The following is a 15,335-nucleotide window of genomic DNA, read 5'->3' as shown; positions in this document are numbered from 1 at the left end:
CTCTCTCTCTCTCTCTCTCTCTCTCTCTCTCTCTCTCTCTCTCTCTCTCTCTCTCTCTCTCTCTCTCTCTCTCTCTCTCTCTCTCTCTCTCTCTCTCTCTCTCTCTCTCTCTCTCTCTCTCTCTCTCTCTCTCTCTCTCTCTCTCTCTCTCTGCTGTCTCTCAGTCTGCATCTCTCAGCACCCCTCTTATCTTTCTCACGTTACTCATTCCTCTTTTCTCTCTCTATATTTATTCCTCCTTCATCAGATCTTCCCTCTTGGTTTGTTCTCTTTCTTATCTTACCCTATTTCTTATACTTTCTATCTTCTATTGCAGGGGTCTTCAATGTCTTAAACAGTAGGCTCCCCCACAAACACCCGTTCAGTTTCCACAATGCACATACCTATGAGGATGGAAAACAATTGCAGTAGACCAAATTTACTTAGTATTTAGTTTAACTGCAATAAAAAAAGTGAGCACATAGGACCTCTAATCATGTTATTTGAAATGCTTGTATGCACTGCACAAGTGCACAAAACCTAACAACTTTTTGGCATGTTTTTCTTTCCAAAAACACCCAAATTTATTAGATATTCATTTCTTTTTCTCCATAGAAATGAAAGCTTCATTAGTTGTTCCCTTTTGAATGGGGTAAAGATGACTAAAACAGAATTTGCACACAAACAAAGTTTACATATTGTTATTCTAGCATTATTTGGTCATGGTGTGGCGTGTACACTTTGCTGACATGTTTTTCTGTTGTAGCTTGTCCATATTGTTTGCACAAAATAGACACTGACACAGACAAAACGTGTCATCGGAGAAGCGCTAATTAAACATCGCTGCTTTTGTGATGTTCAACCCTCCAAAACTCTTTCAGCCTAAACTGATTTTTTACTAAACTGCATTAGTAATTTTAAGTTCTCTTTAAAAACATTTTAGAATCCTTATACTCAACCCTAAACATTAACTACCCATCAAATCAGATTGAAATAATAATTCCCAAACCTGGGAAAAACAAATGTGTAAAATCTGATTGGTTGATCATAATGTTGTTCCAGGTCCATCAAGATTGTTGATCTAAGAACATATTTTACTTTTTGAAATCTATTTGAAAATATATCCTTATGTTCATCATCTCTTTTCTTTCTTTAGTTCTTAACCATTGCTCTCTACTGAATCAGGTCTTTTTATTTCCATCTGTATGTTAGATTCACTGTGTGAAGTATCAGCAAAAGTAGAAAATGGAAGGAATAAGTAAACTTGGCACCAATGTGACTTGCTCTAGCACACATCCTCTAAGGATGCAGTATTTCTAATGCCATGTTTCTCTCACAACAAGACCCAACTGGATGAATATTACTGAGCTTTTATGGGTATTAATCTTTTGCAGGTCAATAATCCAGTCAGACTTTTCAATCTTTCTGTCTTGTATGTTTGACATGACCTTGTCAGCATCATTGTGTGACCTCAAGGGACCATCCCCTGAGATGACAGCTGTGTCAGATTCAATCATCGTTTATTGTGAATTGACAAAAAGGGAGATTGAAAGTATAGATAAATGCTGACCAGCGAGCTGTAGAGCAAGCTGCTGAATGTTAAAAATCTGAATGAAAGGTGGTTTTACATGCTGGTTAGGTTCTGGTACTTGTGGTGGATGTTAAAGCAATCTGACTCTCTGGGATGACAGCCCAAGAGTAATGGAGCCTTGCCTGATCATGACGTCAACACCAGGCACTTAAGTGCTCAGAAATTACTGAGGTAAATGTATAACTTTTCTGTCTGCTCCTCCTTATCCTCTGCCCCTTCTAACACACACACACACACACATCTTTTGTGTGTCTCCCTCTTGTTAGAGGTCAAACTCAATCTGTCCTTGTCAGGTTTAATCAAAGTATCCACAAATTCAATTTCAGCTGCTGTGTGAGAGAGGCTATTAAGGCATTCTTTGTCATTCGCAATGTCATTAGGCTGTGAGAAGAGAGGGCATGGGGGTGTTTCCGATTCTGATGCATTTACTCATCGTTTTAGGGTAAATAAAGCCCAAGTGCTCTATGTCAGTACCTAAAGGTGACAGAATTCCATTACTCTCTGAGACATGATCTGTGAGACATGAATGGTAACATTAAGAAGACTCTAACAAATAGTGTTCAACAGTCAGGTTCCAGAAGTAAAAACTTAATTTTTAAAGATAACTTACAAACCTTTAAAGCCTACCTTATTGTGAGCTACTAGGTTGTTAATCAATAGTATTTGCTTCTATTGAAGCCGTCAGCCTGCATTATTTCAACTTTGCTTTAAAATAATCGTGTTTAACAGTGGAATTTGTGGGGAAAAATTACTTTACCCATGATGTTGTACAGAAAATTCCACCAATCAGAGATTTGAAACAAGCAAAACGCACACAAAAGATTTCTTTAGGTCCGCCCACTCCCATGAAGCATAGCGAATGACGTAATCAAGTTAGTCTCCCTATACGCTCTCAAAATAATTAAATGTTTGGATATGTGCATATTCTGCAATACATTTTTTATATATAATCAACATTTTTAAATTAGTATTTTTAAATGTATCGATTGTTTTTAATTCAGTTATGCTGTTGGTAATGCTTCATGAGATTGTAGTTCTTTCCATCACTAAAGCCATTAAAGAGATAGTTCACCCAAAAATGTTCATTTTCTCACCCTCAAGTTGTTTCAAACCTGTATAAATTTCTTTCTTCTGCTGAACACAAAAGATGATGTTTTGAAGAAAGTCAATAACCAAACACTTGATGGGCCCCATTGACTTCCTTGGTATTTTAGGCCCATTAACCACATAGGCCCATTAACTGTTTGGTTACCCATATTCTTCAAAATAATATTCTTTTGTGTTCAGCAGAAGATAGAAATTCCTACAGTTTTGGAACAACTTGAGGGTGAGTAAATGATGACAGATTTTTTATTTTTGGGTGAACTATCTCTTTAAGGACACAGTCTTGTACCTTTTGTATTTTTGTCCGATTTTCATATACTTTTTGCTTCAAATCAAAGTTTGTAATGTTATGATTCACCTCGTAGCTGGTTGGCTTGGTTCATGGCTTAAAACGCTTTGACGAAGACTTTTCTTAGAATCCCTATGGGAGAAATGAATGGGAAAAATACTTCCGAAACCAGCTGCTGAATAAGTGGGCGGGCACTATTGCATAGTGATGGGGAGTCGTCGACTCAAGTAAGAAAATGTATCATGCTTTAAGGATGTTTAGTTATTTTTACTGGAACAGAAGAAATATATACTAAATGTATACTAAATGAGGCAAGCTGTAGAGTTACATTCAAGATATTTTAAGGCATGGAGAAATGCCTTTTTCAAGGAATTGTTTTTTAAATATGTAATTTTGGATATGAGTTTTAAGGGATACAATTATGGTTGTATTAAGTTATATAATTTGTAGTAGTGTAATTAATATGCTGAGATATATCATATCACAAATGTACCAAGTTTTGTTTTCTGCATCACTCAAACTAATAGCACCTGAAGACTGTGTAGAGACTTGACAAAATCCTCTGAAATGAGGAAAACACATAGCTTACATTTAATTCGTATAAACATAATGTTTCTACAGTGTTGTTTCCTTCTTGAAACTGCTACCTATACACTTGCATTGCCTGACTTGAAAAGTTACTTTTCCCCCACAAAGCTCAGCAGGGTTTACCATAACCAAAAATCTCCATGAAGATAAAGCATTCTTTATTCTTGTATATAAGCTCTGCTGACCCCACAAAAAAAATAGGTTTTTGCCCCAAATACCAAATTCAGCTTTGTAAAGGTAATTTTTTTTTATATATTTTTTTTTTAATCAATGATGCTTAATGAACATGATATGTGAATTTGCTCCAGCATGAATTCACTCATACTAATCATACGCTAGTGGCATTTATCTTAGTGCTGCCTTCTCTCAGATCTCTTTCAGGCAAATTTAGTCCTAATCTGATCTCTTCCAGACTGATGGAACTTTTCTTCAATCTGTTAAGTCCAGCACTCCAACCCAGAGGCGGCACATCCGCGCACTGAAATAAACCTTCAAAACAAAAGCATCAATCCCTTCAGCTTTAATTATCTTTTCATCTGGAATTAAATTCTTGATAGATTATGAAACCCTTCCCAATCTTTGGTTGTGTAACGGCATAAGCTGATGTTTGTATGTTTGGCGTCCTCAATATCAACAAAAGAGTCTGGGAAACTCTCTTGGCTGCTGTTGCAGCCGCAAAACTAATCGGATATTCGTTTCATACAGATGGCTGAGATTTGTCAGGATTGGTGCTCTCAGGACAGCCAAATGGGAAGACTTTTTGGAGTTCCTGTGTTAGTGGTCGGTCGTTGTATATCTTACACTCTACAAAAAGTCAGTAAAAATAAAGCACATTGTAAATGTTAATGTAAATTAAATTTCCATATTGATTTTCCACATGTGTTACCCATGTTTTGAATTACGCATTGCATTGTGTTGTAGGGTTAAATGATATGTCTGTAAACGTTCAAATTACCAGTGCCGTTTCCATTTTTCTATGGATTCTTTCCTTACATGTCAAGTGTTTTTTTTTTTACAGTGCATCCACTCAGAAACTAAAATATGAGTTACTAGATGTGACCCATCTGAAACCTGTCACACACAGAATGTGCTAATTATTCAGTTAATAGAGCTTGTAAGGGAAACCCAGACCTTTTAATTCACTTTGGAAGGCCGCTAGCTGAGAATAGAATAGATCAATGCTGTTAGAATGGAGAATGCCTCAGTTAATATTAACACCAATAACATGTGTGCAGTAGAGGCCATTAGTTACATTTGGGTTCTCTTTCCTGACACATTATTAGACTCTTTAAAATGGTCAATCACACATCGTCCCATCGGCCCTGACACGTGGATCAATTGTGTTAACCGTCTAGTATTATGATGACTTGATGTCTTTCATTTCTTTCATATTTACTTTTCCAACATCTTTATTCACTTCTGCCTCTAGGATCGTCTAGAGGGAGCAGCCAGCCCACCACACACTCACAGTAGATCTTTTTGTTTATTTGTTGACTAACAAACTCAATAGTGAACTACATCTTAATTCATTAATTATTTGAACAAGTGCTGTGTGTGAGCTCAGAGCGAGGACAAGCAAAATTCTGTTTAATCGACCAGCAGTTTAATAATCAATACTGTTTCTACTGGTTACATCCCTTATTAAGTTACTTGTACTTTATTTTTAAGAGAATATTATTTCAAATTTACACAGAATACAATTAAAACTTGCATTTTTAATATATTATGTAAAAAAAATGGAAGATTATGAAGCAAGACATTTCAGATATAAATGCAGAAATGTGCTACTTTTTAAAGAAAAGAAAAAATGTTATAGTGCTTATATATAAGAAAAAATGTTACAGTGCTTATATATATATATATATATATATATATATATAAGCACTGTAAAAAAAATTCTTTTCTTTAAAAAGTAGCACATTTCTGCATTTATATCTGAAATGTGTGTTTGTGTAGATATATATATTTTTATATACAAAAGTGTGTTACTAAAAAGTGTATTTTTTTTTTTTTTTTACCTAAATCTCAAGTTTAAAATGTTATATTTTAGCTGTTGGTCTGAACTAGCGAAATTAGAGTGGGTGAATTTTTCTTTAGGTAAACAGCCTTTTTCAAGTAATGTAGCAGCCATTCTGCGAACATTTCTGAGTTTACCCTCTTCATGATCATGACAGAAGTTAGATACATTTAATATAGCTTAGAAAAGGTTAGTATGCAATTTTGTTACATAATGTGTAAGTCTTGTGGCTGTATGTTGTGTTTATCCCAATGCAATGTCTTGCCCCATAGACTTTCATTGTAAGGGTGTTAGTGTAAACACAATATTTGTCGTGACAAACTGAGGAATGAAAAATTGTTTTCTGTGGTAATCAAAAGCATGTTCATAGAGCTTATGTGAGCTTGAACTCTGAATGTTCCTTTAAGTTAGTCTTTAGACCCTTTTTATTATATAGTGTATTTGTATGAGTGTTTTCTTTTATTTTAACAAACAAAAATGAACAACCTTCATGCAGCGAACGTACATGATCCCCATTTTAATTGAACAAACTCTCTGCCAGAACTTTTGCTTAATCATCAGTGATTTTTTTATTTTCCTCTGAATTCCCTCTGCATGCCCTTCTGTCATTTGCAGTGACTCACTTTTTGTCTTTCCAACTATCTCTCCTGCTCTTTCTTCTTCCCTCCCTCTCCTCATCCTCTTCCATCTCTACTTCCTTCCTCTCCGCATTACTATCTCTTCCCCTCTCTCTTCCTCTCTCTCTTTCTTTCTGACCCCTGGCACTCTCAGTACTCGGATGAGAGGCTACCTAACACTGTGCAGTGTGATCAGGTGTTGTTGAGTAAGCAAGATTGACAGCCCATCTTCAGCGGTCAGCTTAATGCTGTCCTCCTCCAGTGCCACGTCCTCGTGCCCTGAGCGACTCCTTTAGACTGAACCCTGCTGAATTCTCCTTACTACACATCTGCAGACCTCATCTCTCTTCTTTTTCTGTTAATTATTTCTTTTTTGTTAGTAATTTTGAAGGTGACAGGTAAACTTTTCTTTCAGCTGTTACTAGCCACTCTGATCCTTTTACCATCTCATTTTAATTCTAATAAGGCATCCATTTTTTAGTACAAATCACTAAATCCTGGCAGCTGAAATCTTACATTAGCACTATGAACATTTCCTGATATGGTCGAAGATCTAATCGGAAAGAATGTAACAAGTGAACTACATTGCGACAGCTTTTTTTTTTTTCAAGCCACTCTTAAATGTTTCTCACTAGAGTGGGTTGACAAGCTAAAATCACCCACTACTGTGGAAACCCCACCAAAACATCTCAGTTGGCTGGTTGCAAATGTTAATTTCCCACCTTAATGCTGTGAGAGCACTGGAACTCTACGGCAATGTTTACACAGCAGCAGAAAATGGCTATCTGTCATTTGTCACTTTTAGAGTGATTAAATACGGTTACATTCACTGTTTGTTTATTAATGCCAGTGACAGCCACATTCTGTAGCATTCAGAACTCGCAACTGAAGACTAAGTTTGATTAGTCTGTGCTGTGATCTAAACCGTATTGGGCATCTAGTTGGCCGTCACGCCATAGACTGCGATAGTCACTCTGCTGTGCACATATGCTTGCTATGTGAGGTTCTGGTAACTCACAGTGACGGAGATATGAGCAGAATCTTATCCAGAGGTTTTGCTCCAGGCGCTGTTTTTCACCATTGCCTTATTAAAAGTAAAGCATGGTAAGCCGCTGTCAGATAATTAGTATTTGTGCCTTATTTTGACTTATTAATTTATTAAATAAAGTCATGAAATGAATTTCTGTTGTTAGGGAAGTTGCCATCTTTTATATTTTCTTTAGACACTGCAGTATCACCATGATTTCAGGTGTTACTCAAAGTTATCGAGAATAGAAAATTGGCTTGACTGATGTTATTCATTCATATACCATATTCAATCCACTCCTGTAAGCTGTTTTATGTTAAAGGAAAATTGTGTGCCCTATGTGAGGGGTTTTCTCGCTCCTTTACTGATAATAATTGGTTCTCCCATGCTGTCTCTCTCCTTCTAGGAGATTTGTTGTTGAATAAAGCCAAACACTCCGCAGAAGCCAAGTGCTCCATAAAACTGTAAAGGTGTAAAACAGCTACTGCTATTAAGAGAATGGTTTTTGTGTCTGTGTTTGTGTGTGTGGTTTACGTTTCTATACCATCTCCACCTTGCATGAAATTGGGCACTGGGCAAACGGAGAGGGTGATCATTGATTAATCAGTATACGTTAATGAGCTGCATCGATCGAGAGACCAGTAGACTCAGCGCCGACCTCAGATGTTGTGAGACCGCGACGCCATTTTAGAGCTGCAAGGGAACCCATCCAAAGCAAGTGACTCAGAGAGACAGGTGTGCGTGAGACAGATGTGAAGGGTGTTGCGGGTACAGCAGAGGCGTGACATTGTTATGATGGATGCATATGGATCACTGACCTGACAATGCAGCAGTGATCCCATGATGCCACACTGCTGTGGCTAGGTGATGCCCACTAATTTGTCAATTTTTGGCTGCTTCAGTTCACCCAAAGTGCTATGGGTTGAATTTTGAAGCACAACTCTGAAATGAAATGTCACAGCTTAAGGCATTTAGAGGGACTTCCCTGCTGAAAAGACCAGTAAATGTTGTGTTTTCGATGTTGATGTGCTGCTTAGTAAGCTTGTTAATTAGCTTAACCAACAGGATATCATTTGTCAATCAGATTCACCAGCTAGTTGCTTTTTTTCTGCCAGCTGGTTTTAGATTCAACATTTACCAGCAGGGGCTAACAAGGCCATATTAACCATCCAAACCTTGACCTCTGGGGGTAGACCAGCACTAAATCTGCACTAACAAGAATAAACTTGTCTAGACCAACAGGGTTAAACAGTATAAGGAAAGACTTGCAGTAGTAATTTCACCTATCCTAGCAATGCAATATTATATGTAGTTCCCTGAGCCAGTTTTTGTGTGTTTGCATGTGCGAAAACATATTTGCATTTCAGTATGTCCCTAAACCACATTATGCTAACGGTGCTGGAGCGTAATGTGATAATGTGTTCAGTAGATATCAAAGGAATGTAAATATTACAGAACACGGTCCCAGGAGTAGGACTGGATATCAGCGTTACTTCAGTATTATAGAAGTACACGCACACACTCTCTTTCACACTCATTTCTGTTCATACCCATATTTTTTCTGATGATTGCAGTGTGGAGAGAGGCGGATAAAGAGGCAGATTAATATCCCTGACTATAATCATTTTCATTTATGTACAAAACACCCACTCTCTCTCACACACTCTCAAACACTCACACTCTCACTCACTGTCTTATCTCTTTATCCTTTCTCTCTTTTATCTTGTTTTTACATTGACAGTTCTTTTATTCAGTATTTAGTCATTCAGTCTTAGGCTATGGCATCAATTTCAAAATGTCATAAGCATTTGGTCCCCATTATTATCCAAAGACATTACAAAACTCACAACCAATGGCAGGGATTCAGAACAGAGATGTTTTTGTTTCAATAAAACTGCTAGTCAGAGTTGTGGACATTGGTTGTTTTGAATTTTTGCCCTGTAGGTTGACATAACAATCGCAGAGATTCTGTCTCAGTATCAGTGCTGTAATCAGAGAGCGTGCTGTTTTTTTCTTTTTGGCCATTGGCAAGGTTACTGGAACTAAAACATGGCCGGAGTCCAACTTCCAATCTCATAGCCCTACTGAGAAACACTATTTTATGGAACACAATTGAAATTAGGTATTAATATGCAGACATGCTTGCCCATGTGTGAACATAGAAGATATGAGGTAATAATTAGCATCCTAAGGGCAAGTCTTAACGCAACCCAGAATAGCCTGTGCATGTGGGACGCTTTGAAAGACTGTAAATCACACCTTATAAAGGGCTTGCCTCTTCCAGCTCTGTTTATGTCATAAAATAGTAGTCAATCCCCTTCTTCCCTTATAAAAGTCTGAATAAATTCCATGATGCTACAACTTCATGAGCTTAGTGATTTCTCCTTTATGTGACCTGTGAAACATTGCTTCACAGAGACGACTGTATTTCAGACCAGACTGTATTTCAGTGTTGTATCCCTACATTTGTACCACAGCCAGTTTGAACTTGAGTGTGATTGTGAAGTGGCATTAGAGAAGCCAAGAAGAATGACATCAGTTTGCAACTTTAGTTTTTCATTCTGCTCTTTTGGTATTTCAAGAAAGCAGTTACCTTTCTTTCTTTTTTTGTTGGTGGATTTGGTTCCAGAAGTGAAAAGTTGAAATAGAAAGTTACAGATAAACCTACCTGGTCTTTTCTCTGTTCTTCCTCTTCGACCGCCACATAACCGTACTTTTGATATGAGAACGAGAATTTGTTTCTGGCAAAGAGACTTGTTGCTCTTGGGGCACGGCTTGCGTTTGTTGGCTATCGGCCGGTTGGCCTGGTCTTCCTTGACTGCCCGTTTTTGTCTGATGAGAGAACTGGCAAGTGCTGCCATCTTCCCCCCCCCTCTCACCTTTAGGAGGGGGGTCTCTGTTTGCTTAAGAGACCCTCTCTGGATGCACTCGTCTTTTTACCAGCAGCACAAAAAGATAAAGTCAGGGGTCAAACCTTGCGTGGAGAGCCAAGAATTCAGGTAGGTTCCTCACGTGTCCGTGTGTTTCCCTCCAGTAAGGGAAGAGGTTAAGTTCTGGTCCACTCACAACCTGTCCATGGTTTGTCCTTCATTATGTTTGTTTCTCTAAATACATATTGACACCACAACAAATCCTTAAAACGTAAATCGACATCGTCACATTTCCACAAAAAGATACAGAAAGCGGCTGACAAAGTCATTGTTGCGACATTGCCGACATATTTGCCCCCCCTCTTTCTCTCCTCTCCCTTCCCCTCCCCTTGTGTCTTGTTCCTGAAGACGAAAACACTGACAAAGCTAAAGTTTAGCACACAGGAACGATGAGCTTTCTCACCCACACACGGCTGGTCCTTGCAAAAAAGTTATTCGCTCACCAGCAGCAAAATTATTCGGCTCAAATCAGGAACAGATCCTGTCAGAAACTGCCAGATGGTCAGCCTGCAGTCCCTATGGCTAACTTTAGTTGTGCTGGCAAAAAAAGAGAGAATAATCTCAAGCGGTAATCCAGTGCTCCCACGTCCAGAGGCACTTCTGCTTCAGCTGCTGGGACGGACAAAGCCCTGAGTCGCAGGACGGTAGCCGGCAAAAGAAGAATGGACTCTGAGAAATTTCCCTTCTGCCTCTTCTGGCACGCGCTATCTCTCCCCACACCCCTACATTAACCCCCCCCCACCCCACCCCAAAGCCAGCGAGCGTGTGTGTATGTGGGTGTGTGTGTGCAAATCCAGCGGCTACCACCAGTAAAGGTGACATTCATAAGAGAACAAGTGAGGGAGGGAGAGCGGGAGCGAGCGCGATCGAGTGAGCGAAAGAGAGCGAGTGAATGTAAAAGAGAGTGAGAGAAGAACAAGAATGATGAATGAGAACAATGGAGGATAGAAAACAGAAAGATGAAGGGAGAGAAAAAGAGGGTGAGAGAGAGTTAACACTACTGTTCTTTCTTCAGTCTGCCGTGTCTGTCCTTGATGGGTTGAGTGGAGGAGGAGAGAGAGCGAGAGAGAGAGAGCGCGCTTCAGGTGCCAATGGTGACAGTTTTCAGTCACCTCAGGAAGAACATCGCAGTCGTGCGTTCTGAGTCAGTTATCACTGCCAAATTCACACACTCGCACACACATTTATCCCCCTCACCCATCTCTCTCTCTCTCTCTCTCTCTCTCTCTCTCTCTCTGATACACACATCCTCGTGTACACAATCACTTTTAGGGGATTAGGATTGTACCACTTTTATTGGTTTAGCGTTCAGTTTCTTGCCGTCCTTGTGCTGGGAGTGCTTCACGTTTGCTGAAGGTGTAAAACTAACGCAAACAGGAAGACTTTCTCTGTCTTATCTTTTTCTCTTATCCTCTTTTTTTCTCATTTACTTTATTGCTCTGGATTCTTCATCTAAAAGCTCTTTTCCCTTCCCTCAGTGTCCCCCCTCCTCCTTCTCATTCTTCTTTCTGACATCACTGCAGTTTCTCTTTATCTCAGTGTATTTTCCAGTCTCTTGGCACTCTGCAAATACAGCATGTGAAATGAGCGGGACCTGAGGGGCGGTTTGCTTAAAGAGACAGACAGGCACTGAGCGTGCGTGTCAGGATGGGTGGCTATCTCTCATTAATAGTGACACAGACAGGTAGAGACAAAAATAGTCTCTGCTCTACCGTGCCCTCGTCCACAAACAAACATGCTAGATTCCTGTGTACTTTCACTACAAATTCACTAAACAAACAGTTTCACCACTTTAGTGTGTGGTACTTCAGCGCAAAAAAATGTCTTATTCATTAACCATTCACAATCAGTTTTAACCAGGTGCTAAATGTGCAGAAATAACACCATGCCATGACTATTTAAATATTTAAAAGGTCATTGTTTCAGCGCAAACATGACTTACCCTGTTTAAATTAGGCTTACAGTGTGCCTTATTTAAAAGATTCAGCGGTATTTGTCTATATTGAACTATTCGCTCTTGCGTAAAAGTTTGCCTTTTTTACTCTGTCCTGTCTGTGGGTGGTTTAAAAAAAGAAGACTTTTAGATTTTTTGTTGATAATGGCAGCAGTATTTCATCAAATGATGAAGAGCAATATAAAAGTGCGGTAACACTTTATAATAACTACACGCTAATAATCATTAGTTAAGCATGAGTAAACAGTTAATTCATCATTCATAAAGCATTAATAGACATTAATAAGCAGTTTATAAATACAGCTATAAATGCTTTCTTCTTGATTTACAAGCATATCTATAATTTATTTAATAATTGTATTTTCATCCTTTATTAATGATCAATTTATTATTTCTAAATGATTAATTGCATTTTTTATAAACCAGTTATTTAAGAGTTTTCAGTGGTTCACAAGATTACTTAGAACGTGTAAGTAAATGATTAATAAACTATTTAAATGTACATTCATACATCTTATTTTTCAGACATATAGTGATGGTTACTTAGTGTGTTAATAAATGCTTTATTAACATATATTTAAGCTGTAATTCAGGGTTAATTCGGGTAGTTATAAAGCATTTAGTAGTGGTCAGTTAACTATGTTTGTGAGCTCATCTAAAGTGAGGACTATTCATGCCTTGTAAAGCATTTATAAAGGAGATTTAAAGGCTGTTAAATATTTCTATGTTCTGTATCACTGTGTTGTGTTTGTTACATTTTACTGTTTAGAAGATTGATGAGCCTTTAAATCTACTTTATAAATGCTTTACAAGGCATGAATAGTCCTCACTTTAGATTAGCTCACAAAATAGTTAACTGACCACTACTAAATGCTGTATTTACTACATTTACTTACACTTTCTAAGTGATCTTATGAATAACTGACAACTCTTAAATAACTGGTTTATAAATAATGCTATACTTCATTTAGAAATTATTAATTGATCATTAACAAAGTATGAAAATACAATTATTAAACGCATTATAGATATGCTTATAAATCAAGAAAAAAAGTGTTTATAGCTGTATTTATAAACTGCTTATTAATGTATATTAATGCTTTATAAATGATGAATTAACTGTTTACTCATGCTTAACAAATGATTAATAGCATGCAGTTATTATAAAGTGTTACCGTCCCTCTGACATGGAAGATGGGTTCTAGCTATTCATGCATGCAAAAATGTGTACACTTACAGACCAGTTAATATACGGTGATGCGATTTTGGAGTGGGATCATCTTTGCTGGTCCAGGAACAAGAATTTCTGTTAATCATTTTGTGGTTGTGGTTATGGCTGGGGTTAGGGACTTGTACAAGATTCTGATTTTAGCGGTAGTTTGTGCAAGGATTAAACCAAATGTTTTGAGATTTGGTATGCCAAATGTTAATGTTTAAGAATCTGCCTGTAAAAACCCAATCTTGATAACCATTAATCTAAAAATATCTGTCTCAATCCAGTAATATTGTCCCAACACTAAAGATGTTGATCTGCCTTAAAGATTTGTTTCTTGCACTCTCACAAAAATAAGTTTGCACACAAAAACATGCAAACACAATGTTTAGCAAATTAGCTCAAAATAAAAATATGAATAATTATAAATATTTGGAAACTTGATGTAGCTGAATTAATATTACCATCAGTTAATCTGTTCGTCCAGCGAACACTCAGTATTGATCGTCTATCAACTCTCAGAAAGAATATTTTTCATGGCAACAGAAAAATAACTTTCTTTGCATGTAGCTGTGATCATTGTTAAAGGGACGTTAATTTACAAAGCAGTGATCAGAATATCGCATGAATGTGCACAAAAGTAAAAAAAAAAAAACACGAACACATAATCTAAACAAACGCATACAGACACAATCACGCATACATGGGTAAAGTGAAAGTGAATGGAACCGAAAACAGAAACGGGAATAAAGCTATGGAAAAGAGTAATTTAACCATCTAAACAGAACCATCAGTTTCTTATTTCAAAGCACCTTGTTAATAGGGGTCTATAGCTCATACTAATCCTCTGTTTAGCTAGTTAAATGTACAATACTTGCAATGCCGGATGCAGTCTCAGGAGGAAGTCTTGATGATTCAGTAAGTTGATGGTGTTCAATTTGCAATCAATTTCTTCCATGTTGAACGAAATAAATGATGAAGAACTGTGATGTTAGCCTGACTTGAGGCCTCGAAGGAAAGGTCTGGTGGTCAGACTCACTGGCGTGCCTTTTTGTTGCCATTATAACCAGGGTTTCTGATCTATCTTTTTGGGGGGTTGTCACAGGCACCTTGTTTTGTGGGGGGGTGAGGGGGTTTCCTGGATAATTCATTAAATATAATGAATAATTGTGTGTCTGAGTCGGGTCCAGTCGCTACAATCACAAAGAAGTCTATAGATTATTCATGAGGGACCACCCATGACCATGATCTCTGAGCCAAACTGCTCTGTGATTATCATTGATTGTATGGATATGCAGTGCTAAGAAGTTTAAAATGTGCCTAGTGTAATTGAATCTGTCTTGGCTGTTTACCGTGTAGTGATAGCAAGATCCTTCCACAACATAAAAAAAGCTTTTCAGTGCAACCTCAATAAATCAGCTATTCAAGGGGCCAGTCAATCAATCAAATTTTATTTGGCAACCACACAGAAATCTGCTGCGGAGGCATCTAGAAAGTACCGGCTTGATTTACCTTCGGTTCAGAAATGACGTTGCCTCAACAGACAAGGTCACAATCCGTCTACTGCTGATTGTCAGATGACAACCAAAGTTCCTGGCCCTTAAGGAAAGGGGGTAAAATGGGGATAATTTAATTAGTATTTTCCAAAAAGCCTTGTAACCACATCTCCCTCTCAGTAGCTCTCTAAAGGAGTCAGGACAGAGAAATGTCAACTATTTTAAATTCCTATTTTACAAATAGTTGGCCACAAGCCAGTTGCCAATTTGATTTGTCAGTGCAGATATGTAAGAATAACAGTCAGATCATTTTGTTGAAAAGTCAGTGTTTTATGGAACTTTCTAGAGTTGTGTTCCTCTTGTACATAGATAATTCACAGAATATTTGTGTTCCCATTACTTACCACTGATATAACAGGATATTTAATACATGTTTGGGAGAGTAGGTTTGTTAAAATAAAGTATCCTATTAATAAAGTGAGTGATTTTTCACTACATGATCACCACATCATTTTCTAAGCAATTCACCA

The 15,335-nt window shown here is 37.7% G+C and overlaps 1 protein-coding gene across 1 annotated transcript in view; it reads right to left on the bottom strand.

The window, feature by feature from the left end:
- The window catches only part of fgf11b (fibroblast growth factor 11b), a 65,841-nt gene extending 54,980 nt beyond the window's left edge, over window positions 1-10,861 (bottom strand). The window contains exon 1 of the mRNA XM_056247832.1: window positions 9,881-10,861. Coding sequence (XP_056103807.1) covers window positions 9,881-10,073 — 193 coding nt within the window. The 5' untranslated portion in view covers window positions 10,074-10,861. The remainder of the gene's footprint in view (window positions 1-9,880) is intronic.
- Window positions 10,862-15,335: the final 4,474 nt, after the last annotated feature.

This window comes from Rhinichthys klamathensis, unplaced genomic scaffold, assembly GCF_029890125.1.
Source record: "Rhinichthys klamathensis goyatoka isolate OS25496 unplaced genomic scaffold, OSU_Roscu_1.1 h1tg000050l_1, whole genome shotgun sequence".
Classification (NCBI taxonomy): Eukaryota; Metazoa; Chordata; class Actinopteri; order Cypriniformes; family Leuciscidae; genus Rhinichthys; species Rhinichthys klamathensis.
The sequence above is the reverse complement of the archived record's forward strand: the minus strand, read 5'-3'. Positions and strand labels throughout refer to the sequence as shown.